General features: G+C 33.2%; 1 protein-coding gene and 1 pseudogene across 2 annotated transcripts; both read left to right on the top strand.

The window, feature by feature from the left end:
* Window positions 1-2480: 2480 nt before the first annotated feature.
* Window positions 2481-4652, top strand: LOC137814875 (putative pentatricopeptide repeat-containing protein At5g52630). Its single transcript, XM_068617800.2, has one exon. The coding sequence runs from the start codon at window positions 2487-2489 to the stop codon at window positions 4590-4592; it is 2106 nt and encodes a 701-aa protein (XP_068473901.1). The 5' UTR covers window positions 2481-2486; the 3' UTR covers window positions 4593-4652.
* Window positions 4653-5499: 847 nt separating this feature from the next.
* Window positions 5500-8258, top strand: LOC137816099 (transcription factor PIF3-like; annotated as a pseudogene). Its single transcript, XR_016514655.1, has 5 exons — window positions 5500-6389; window positions 6485-6586; window positions 6715-6780; window positions 7350-7403; window positions 7497-8258. The product of XR_016514655.1 is annotated as a transcription factor PIF3-like (transcript).
* Window positions 8259-10603: the final 2345 nt, after the last annotated feature.

The raw sequence follows: 10603 nt of genomic DNA, 5'->3' as shown, positions 1-10603 counted from the left end.
TATATATAATAATTTTTAAAAAAAAAATTATCATACATATTAATTTATAATTAAATATTATTAACTCATATTAACTACTGATCATATGCTTACATAACTACTGATCATTATTACTACTATTTTGTTTTTCTTATTTTAATTATATATTTTTCAATCATTTAAATGAAAAGTGAGAAAAACATTATGGGAGCTACCTCATTTTCCTATTTATGTTGTTCTTCTTAGTTGTGTGTAGACTACTCTTTTGTTTGCATGGTTGGTGGCTAGAATTCTGTAACCATTCCCTGTTAATTGGATTGTTACTTTAATATTAACTCCAATAAAAACTTTATCTTTTATTAATGTTCTTAAAATTGCTATTCGTCTCTCTTTTATTTATATATGTACTTTTGTTAATTCAACTGTTTTACATTATGTAATATAATAATGAATGACAAGAATATTTAAATTACTGAGACTCAAATGAGTGCACCGACAAAAGCAATTGTGTATGATCTGGCCACATGTGGTGGATAACCACAATACAAGATAATCTATATACCCGCTTCATGCCAATAAATATTTAACAAAAAGCTTTTTTTTTTTAAAAAAAAAACTCATTAATAATTAAACGTATAGAAAAATTTAAAAATATTAAAAAAAAATCAAATTTCATTAAATTAAACTTAATTAGCTTACAATTGCAACCGAATAATTGCACCATTTAAAAAAAAACTGAAGAAATCAAAACATAAATAATTCACAGTTTAAAACATATATATATTAGTAATTATGTATACAATATATGGGTGTTTAAAATTTATATAAAAATCTAAACACATGATATACAAGTATGAAATGATATAAAAATTAATTCACACGAATATAACTTTACAAAAATAAATAAATTTGAACACATATCAACACCATATCTATGGATCTACCTTCTTTTACACTAGAACACAAACATGACATATATTTCAAACTGCAAGTTTAATTTTGTGGTTGTAACCCTCCTACTTTTGTTAAGTTATTTTCTCCTTTTGGCTGTATTTCTCATTTTTTGCCCAAATCAAAGGTTTAGTTTGTTTAATTATATTTTTATTTCTTGAATTTTTGAATAATTCAATTTTTAGTTTTTTAATTTTTTAACTATAATAGTATTTTAAAATTGAAAAAAATGGCTTATATTCTAACACTAAAATTAAGAGAATAAAAATATTTTTAAACATTAAAACTTAAGACTTATATACTAAATCTTAAACCTTAAACATCCTTTCAAACTCATTTTAATCTCTTACATTTAGTGTTTAGGAACTTAAATAACTTTTTTTTTTAATTATGATGATTAAGAAAAAGCTTCTTAAGTTGGGGATCAAATGTAAAATTATCTCAATTTTCAAATAAACAATTAAACCTTTTATTTAGTATTTCTTTCTGAACGTGACAAAATATTAATGATGAAAACAGTTTTTGGGTGTGCATAAAAAAATCGTACACAATATAAGGAAGTTTTAATTATGCACTCAAATGCAAATGTACAACGGAAACGCATTTTCCATGTAAATAAAAATTTATGCATCAAAGTGATATTTGTTTTATTAAATTCTTATTAATTTTGATTTAACACTTATTCATCATGTTTGTTAGTGTATGTACGTTTTGTCATACACAAATATGTGAGACACACAAATAAAAAAAGCAATATACACAGTGGAAACATGTTTTCCATGTGCATTAAAAAGGGACACTCGTTCTTCAACTTACTCCACTGTACAAACTCATTTCCGTAAATATACACTGAAAGAAAATTCTGTCAAGGACAATTTGGTAAAAGGAAATAAAAAAAATTAGGGAGTGAAAAGATTAGATAAGGGTGTGTGAAAATGAAATCCCTTTCTGGATTAGCAGGGAAGATAATATTTGAGCGATGACGGACCGAGCCCTCACGCAAAACTTTCGGTAATTGCTGATTAATCCAAGACTCTTTCTTCCTACACCTCCATACTAAATGTGAAAATATCGTTTTATCCTTTTTTGTGTTTATCCCTTTGATTTGAAATAAGCCTATGAATTATGTATCCGGATTATATAATCTGAAAGTCAATTTCATACTTAGAAAAGAGTTATGGATTATGTAATCCGGAAGCTAATCACACATATGAAAAAAAGAGTTCCGGATTACATAATCCATAAACGAATCTTATGTATAGAAAAGACTTCCAAATTATATAATCCATAAACTAATCACAAAAAGCTTTCGGATTACATAATCTCTAGAAACTAATTATAAATCTAGAAAAAGACTTTCGGATTATGTAATCCAGAATATTAAAAAGGGTATTTTTGAAATACAAAAAAATTATGGGAGTGGCACAAGAAGGTATGGAGGTGCAGGAAGAAGCAGCCTTAACCCAACTGTGATTTTGAAGGTCTGGCCCAATGTCTCCATTGCATTTGGGTCTGGTTAGCTTTGCAAAACAAGAGTGAGTAATGTTGTTTGAGTGATGATTATTATGAAACTGACCTTGCTAATAAGAAGAAGCAGCAACCAAAATGGTGTTCCAAAATTGCACCGATTCTCCTCAGTTCCCGACATCAAACTTCACCTGAACAAGGCCGCAAAACTGAAGAACCTTAAACACGCGACACAAATCCACTCGCAAATCGTAACGACAAATCGGACATCCCTCGGTAACATCAACAGCCTCATCGTTGTGTACGCAAAATGCGGCTCCATCAAGCACGCGGTCCTCTTGTTCGGCACAACCCCTCGCGCCTCAACCAGCGTGGTCACGTGGACCACACTCATAACCCAACTCTCCCATTTCAACAAACCCTTCCAAGCCCTCTCATCTTTCAACCTGATGCGAACCACCGGCATATACCCCAACCAGTTCACCTTCTCCGCCATCTTACCCGCCTGCGCTCACGCCACGCTCCTTTCACAGGGCCAACAAATCCACGCCTTGCTTTACAAACATGCCTTTCACACCGACACTTTTGTTGCCACCGCTTTGCTCCACATGTACGCCACCTGTGGCTCCATGTCCTTGGCGGAGAACGTGTTCGACCAAATGCCCCACCGAAACCTCGTTTCCTGGAACTCCTTGATTGTGGGGTTTGTTAAAAACAAAATGTACGGTCGTGCCATTGGGTGTTTTAGAGAGGTTCTTTCACTTGACCCCGACCAAGTTAGTTTCTCCAGCGTGTTGAGTGCTTGCGCTGGGTTGGTTGAGCTGGGGTTTGGGAAACAAGTTCACGGGAGCGTTGTTAAGCATGGTTTGGTGGGGTTGGTTTACGTGAAGAACTCGCTGGTAGACATGTATTGCAAATGCGGTTTCTTTGAGGATGCAACTAAGCTGTTTTGTGGTGGTGGAGATAGAGATGTTGTCACGTGGAATGTAATGATCATGGGATGTGTTCATAGCCAAAACTTCGAACAAGCTTGCACCTTTTTCCAGGCTATGATAAGGGAAGGCGTGGAACCGGACGAGGCTTCGTATTCATCGCTTCTTCACGCTTCTGCAAGTATTTCTGCACTGGCACAAGGCACCTTGATCCATTGTCATGTATTAAAAACCGGGCATATGAAAAATGCTTGTGTTTCGAGTTCTTTGGTAACTATGTACGGCAAGTGTGGAAGTTTGTTTGATGCTTACCGTGTTTTTGGAGAAACTAAGGATTGTAATGTGGTTTGCTGGACTGCTATGATAACAGTTTGTCATCAACATGGTTGCGCAAATGAGGCAATTGAATTGTTTGAAGAGATGCTCAAGGAGGGGATTGTGCCAGAATACATCACTTTTGTTTCCGTATTGTCGGCTTGCAGCCATACAGGGAAGGTTGATGACGGTTTTAAGTACTTCAATTCCATGTCTGATGTTCATAACATTGAACCCGGACTTGAGCATTATGCCTGCATGGTTGACTTGCTTGGTCGCGTTGGTCGATTGGAGGAAGCATGGAGGTTCATTGAATTGATGCCGATCGAGCCTGACTCGTCAGTTTGGGGGGCTTTTCTTGGGGCATGCGGAAAGCATGGCAATGTTGAAATGGGAAGAGAGGTTGCAGAGAGGCTTTTCGAGTTGGAACCGGATAATCCAGGAAACTATGTGGTGCTTGCGAATATCTATACTCGACATGGAATGTTGGAAGAAGCTGATGAAGTCAGAAGATTGATGGGGATCAATGGGGTGAGGAAAGAGACTGGGTGTAGCTGGATTGATGTTAAGAACAGGACATTTGTGTTCAATGTGAATGATAGGTCTCATTCAAGGACACAAGAGATTTATGAAATGTTGCAAAAGTTGAAGGAATTGATAAAGAAGAGAGGGTATGTGGCTGAGACCCAGTTTGCAACTAACAGTGTGGAAGGTTCTGAAGAGCAGAGTTTGTGGTGTCACAGTGAGAAATTAGCTCTTGCATTTGGACTTCTGGTCCTCCCACCTGGATCTCCGGTAAGGATAAAGAAGAATTTGAGGACCTGTGGTGATTGTCATACTGTTATGAAGTTTGCTTCAGAGATTTTTCAGAGAGAAATTATTGTGAGAGATATCAATAGGTTTCATCGATTCACAAATGGATCGTGCTCTTGTAGGGATTATTGGTGATTGAGTTTGAAACACATGAAACAAAATGAACATGAGTCATGACAGCGTAATCTGGAATAAGCTCCTTTTTTCCACTAGTGTCAAGAATAACTGAAGTTATAACAATTAAGAAAAAATTTCTACTATAAACAACCTACTTAGATTCTCAACAACAAAACTTTATTCTACTAAGTCACATTGACCACATGAATTATTGGTGATTGAGTTTGAAACACATGAAACAAAATGAACATGAGTCATGACAGCGTAATCTGGAATAAGCTCCTTTTTTCCACTAGTGTCAAGAATAACTGAAGTTATAACAATTAAGAAAAAATTTCTACTATAAACAACCTACTTAGATTCTCAACAACAAAACTTTATTCTACTAAGTCACATTGACCACATGAATTATTGGTGATTGAGTTTGAAACACATGAAACAAAATGAACATGAGTCATGACAGCGTAATCTGGAATAAGCTCCTTTTTTCCACTAGTGTCAAGAATAACTGAAGTTATAACAATTAAGAAAAAATTTCTACTATAAACAACCTACTTAGATTCTCAACAACAAAACTTTATTCTACTAAGTCACATTGACCACATGAATTACATGGTTTCATTCATCAAAAATAATTTTTTTTTAAAAGTATTATTTGGTATATGATATCTGTTCACGATTTACTCTTTTTTTCGATTTCTTCTCCTTTTCATAGTTCAAAACATCATGAAAACAAATGCTTAAAACACCAGTTTGAACCGCTCTTTAGATTGGAATATGTTATTCATCCAATGTGATCTGGTTGGTTAAACTAATAAATTGGAGACTTAGTTGGATTGATTTACACATACTTAAACAATTTATAGGATCCGTACATGGGACCGTTCACAGAGGTTAAGCTAATTTAAACACAAAATAAAATCATTGCTTACCATCTCACACTCCACTAGGAGGATATGCTAATGATAATAATGCTACCATTACAAGGATGGGGAAGTGTGGAGTTTAGTAGCTGAATTGAATGAAATTAGAAGGGTAGTCCCTTCGGATGAAGTGTATTTTAGTGAAGAAGACACGGTGATGCCTTGGTTGAATTATGGAATGGATGACTCTTTGCAACAGGGATATAGGAATATATTTCTGATTTTTAAGCCATCAACATCAAATAGTTTTTCTTTGTTAGATAGAAGAAATAGTTGTAGTAAGGTATCTAGGGACACTAACAAAAACACTGCATTTGCATTTGTTAGATCCAAGATAGTAGATATAGCTGAAAATAATACAAATAATGTTCCATCTCCCTCAAGTGTTTTTTCTAGCCTAAAGATGGAGAAACAAGGTCCAGTTGTGTGTATCAATAGTTCCACCATGATGAAGTTTTCCTACTTTGCAAAGCCTGCTGCTATTGTCAAAGCAAACCTTCAAAACATTGGCTTCACATCAAGATCAGGAAGTGTGTGAATAAAGATAAAAGGTGCTGCTGCAACTGTAAGTGTAACCAATCCTGCTAAATCAACTAAAGTTGAATTAAGTGAAGAGTGTCCAATAAAAAGCAGTCACACAAAGTCAAAACCTCTTAAGGAGGATGGTGTGATCCTTCTTGCAAAGATGTGTCCAGGATTGATGAAACATCAAATCTAGTCGTTGGAGAAAGTAGGAACAAAGGAAAGGAAGCTGTTGAAAAAAAATGTGGAGCCAGCTGTAGTCTCCTCCTCTGTTTGCTCTGGCAATGGTGCAGAGAGGGGTTCGAAGGATCCAAATCAAAATTTGAAGAGAAAAAGTACACACACCGAGAACTTTGAGAGCCAAAGTGAAGTTAGTTTCTTAGACTTACACTGTCTTTTATGTTAATATTGCTTTCTTATTTTATTTTATGGTGTTCCACTATGTTAACTTTCTTTTAATTTAAGGATGTTGTGGAAGAATCAGTTGGTGTAAAATAGGAGGTTCCTGCACGAAGATATGGAGCCAAGATAAGCCGTTCAGCTGAAGTGCATAATCTATCTGAAACGGTATGCAAGACCGTCTAATGTTTGTGTTGTGTTAATTAAATCTTAACAAATGTTTCTTATCAAGTGTTTGTTAATTATATCGTTTCTGATGTATATGATAATAAAACTTCAGGTTTTTTTTTATGCAGAGAAGAAGAGACAACATCAATGAGAAGATGCGTGCATTACAAGAACTAATACCAAATCGCAATAAGGTTGAACTTTACTATCTCGTTTTTGGTTGGTGCGCATTGGAAAGTTTTTGACACCAGTATGTTAGTGTGTTGATTATCACAATATTATTGTTTGTTTTATTTGATGGAACGTACAATGTTATTATCAAAGCGTTGGAGCTTCTTGTAGAGCTGTAAATAAATACAAGCTTGAGAGAAAATTTGAAGACAAAGTCACTATTTTGAAATTATTGTGGAAATGTCTTTTAGAAATATTATTAACCAGTAAAAATGTCTTTTATAGACCAAAAGTAAAGACTGTTACATCTTTAGGCTTTAGCTAGCCCTGGACTTACAATACATGTCAATACTGAAGTTTAACTTTTGTTCATTGGCTTTCAATTTAATTCTTAACTTGAATACAAAGCATGATCTCTCACTAAATTTCATAATAAAGATACAAAAATTCAGTTTCAATACCTATATAATTAGTGTAAATATAGAATAGAGAAGTTTTTGATCATTTTTTTTAAACGCCACATAGTTAAGTTATACTTTTATACTAGGTTTCTTGTTTATCATGATTTTTCTGATTTGTGTGTATTAAGCAGATAAAGCTTCGATGTTGGATAGAGTATCTCAAAACACTTCAACTCCAACTTCAGGTACCCTTTCTTCCATCAATCCTTTGAATTTTAATTGATGAAATTATGTATGATTCATTGAAAGGTGAGATTGTTTCGTATGTTTTTACATAGATAATGTCAACGGGAATTGGTTTATACATGCCTGCTATGATGTTACCTCCGGGAATACAACACATGCAAGCACCACATATGGGTCCTTTTTGTCCTATAGAGGTGTTGGCATGCAAATGAGGTTAGGAGTGGGTTGTGGCATGGGCATGCTTGATGCTAATGATGAGTCTTCTATATTTCCAACGGTTCATGTGCCCCAAATGCAAGGAACTAAACTTGCCACAGCACATGCACCTGGTTCCACTGCTTTACATGGAATGACAAATGCCAAAGTGTTTGGACTTCTCATATTTTCACTTCCAGGAGAATCCTCTATGAAACCATCAATTTTAGGACTAAATTCATGTGGAACAACACTTATGGAAAATGTTGATTCGGTTTCAGCCTGTAACTTAAAGGATCCAATGGCACATGTGAACTCACAAGATGCACAAAACACCAAAGGTTGTAACTCAACAAATCAGATGTCAACACAGCTTTGTTTGCTAACAAACTCGTATCATTGTGTAATAAATATATCTTGGTTGGCATTAAGGTTTGGTATAGTTATGATGGTAATTCCATCTGGAAGGATTTGACCCTTTTGAGTTTGCTTAAACATTCAACTTAAAATTTGGTTTCAGTGATCATTTTTTGTACATGTTGATGTTTGTGTCCATTTGTGTTATGCTAGTGTGAAGCAACAACTGATGGATTTGAACACTCAACTTTGGTACGAAATAGTGGTCATGGCACTTCGACAAATTACAGAGGAGCTACTAATCCCAGGAAAGATGATTAGTGGAAGTAGAAACACTTAGTTATAAAGAAAGGATTGTTATATAATTATATTAGAATAACTTAATCATTAGTTGTACGCTATGATTTGTGGTGCATTGACTATGGCTATTACTTTGTATTCTGCAAGTTACATTCAACTTTCTCTGCATAAATGAGAAGATTTGAGATGAAGATTATGGATTACGTTAACACTTTATTTATAATTATATTTTAATTAAATAACTTAAATGAAAAGTATTTTGTATTTTAATTTCAATCTGATTTTACTTCAACTTTTTTTTTCTTTTACAATAAATTATATTAAAATTTTATCTCATAAATTATTTTTAAAATATATTAATTTTCAACCAAATTTATTCTATGAGATCAATTAAATCTAACACAAATTTTCTTTTTACTTTTCGAGCACTTTCTCTCTGTCTAATCAATCTTATTTTGCATTCTCTACTTCTTCTTTTCTTCCCTTTCCCAATCTACCAAGAGAATACTAAAGAGTTTAAGGTTTGCTCATCACAATTATTATTGTGTCTCCTTTTATCTTTTTTCTTTTCGAACTATTTTTTTAAAATTGATTAAGCAAATATTTGGACACAGACTTTTTTTGGAGATTATTGGGGCATGACAAATGTAATTAAATCTATTTTTTTATATTATAATTATTATTATTGGCAATTTTATGTTAATATTGTCTTCAATTTTTTATGTTGGTAATAGCAGATCTTATGGTAACACTTTTTTGTACACTGACTACGTTGTTATTTAATTGTTTTTTCTATATAAAAACCTATAAAAAAATTAAATAGATCTAACATCACAAAATGTAGATTAATTATAAAAACAATTAAATATAAAATATCATTTTATGCGTAGTGCACATTAAATTAATTGGAAAAGACAAGACAAAGTTAATGAAATTAGAAAACAACCCTATGAAATGGGTCATTTTGCAAGAGCGTCCAATAAATGATGAACGTGAAAGAAAAGTGTAAAAGACGATAAAAATAAGGAGGTGTACAAGTAAAAGTAGTGAGTGCAGATAGCAATAATAATATTTGGGCCCATTACCCAATAAGCTTTTCCTAATCTATTGAAGATTTTTATTTTCCTACACCTTTATACTTTTCGTAAAAAAAATTAATTTACCTTTTTTGAATTTTAAAATTAAAAAAATATTTTTTTATTCAAAAATACCTTCCAAACTTTATAAATATCTTTAAATCCAAAACATATTTTCTTAATTTTATAATTTAAAATATAAAACTTATATTTTAAATTGTATAATTCAAAAGTATACTCTCACTATACAATTTGGAAATGAAAAAAATAAACTCAACATTTTTTTTAAATGGTAGTTTTATAAATAAAAGAATTATGGAGATTCAGGAAGAAATTCTGTAGGTAGAGAAAGAAAACACCTCTATTGAGACCATAAAATATAAGGGTAAGAAGTAGAAAGGAAGTGAAGCCAAATCACCTCAAAGACTAATTGTCCATCTCTTAATCAAGCTAAAGTATATTAGGGAGCAACAATAGAGGAAGTTCTATTACGGTTTCATTTTTTTATAAACTTTCACATTTAAAGACTATTCAAACTAGTTTTTCGGTATTAAGACTCGTAGTGGTAAAGTTCTTCGTCCTCTTCCTATTAGATGAGAATTTCCTTCACCAGGCTGGGTCAAAATTAATACTGATGGGGCTGCTAGGGGGTATCCTGGTCTTGCTACTTGTGGAGGTATTTTTCGTGGGAGTATGGGAGAATTTATTGGTGCTTTTTCAGCGTTTCTTGAAGTTCAAACTGCTTTGGTTGCTGAGTTTTATGGAGTTATACATGCTATGGAGGAAGCTCAAAAAATGGGACTTACTAATGTCTGGCTTGAATGTGATTCTGCCTTGGTTTGTGCTGCGTTTACTGCTAGGACTAATGTTCCGTGGATGCTTCAAAATCGATGGAATACTTGTCTTAATTTTTGTGGGACAATCAGGTTTAGGGTAACTCATATTTTTCGTGAAGGGAATGCGTGTGCTGATAATCTTTTCATTGGTATAATAAACTCCCAGCAGCTAGTCTGTTCTTAGAATTCTTTATGAATAGGTATAATCTATCTATGTATCGTTTGTGTTAACATATGGGTTTTTGTTTAGTCCCCCCATATTTTTGTTTTTTTTTTTTTTTTTAATAATATTTTTTTTTCATGTGATGCCAGATGATTGTTGTTACTTGAGGTGTCAGCTTAGCTGAGATGTCAAGTTGCATAGTGATGCCTAACACGAAAACTTTATATAAAAAAAAAAAACTAGTTTCCTCTTAAAGATTTAGATTTTAAAAA

Source organism: Phaseolus vulgaris, chromosome 1, assembly GCF_051622355.1.
Source record: "Phaseolus vulgaris cultivar YP4 chromosome 1, ASM5162235v1, whole genome shotgun sequence".
Classification (NCBI taxonomy): Eukaryota; Viridiplantae; Streptophyta; class Magnoliopsida; order Fabales; family Fabaceae; genus Phaseolus; species Phaseolus vulgaris.
Note: the sequence above shows the minus strand (reverse complement) of the source record. Positions and strands in the feature narration are given on the sequence as shown.

Bases quoted from the DNA above. Each gene is read 5' to 3' on its own strand.
- LOC137814875 (XM_068617800.2), top strand. From the start codon at position 2,487: ATGATTATTATGAAACTGACCTTGCTAATAAGAAGAAGCAGCAACCAA.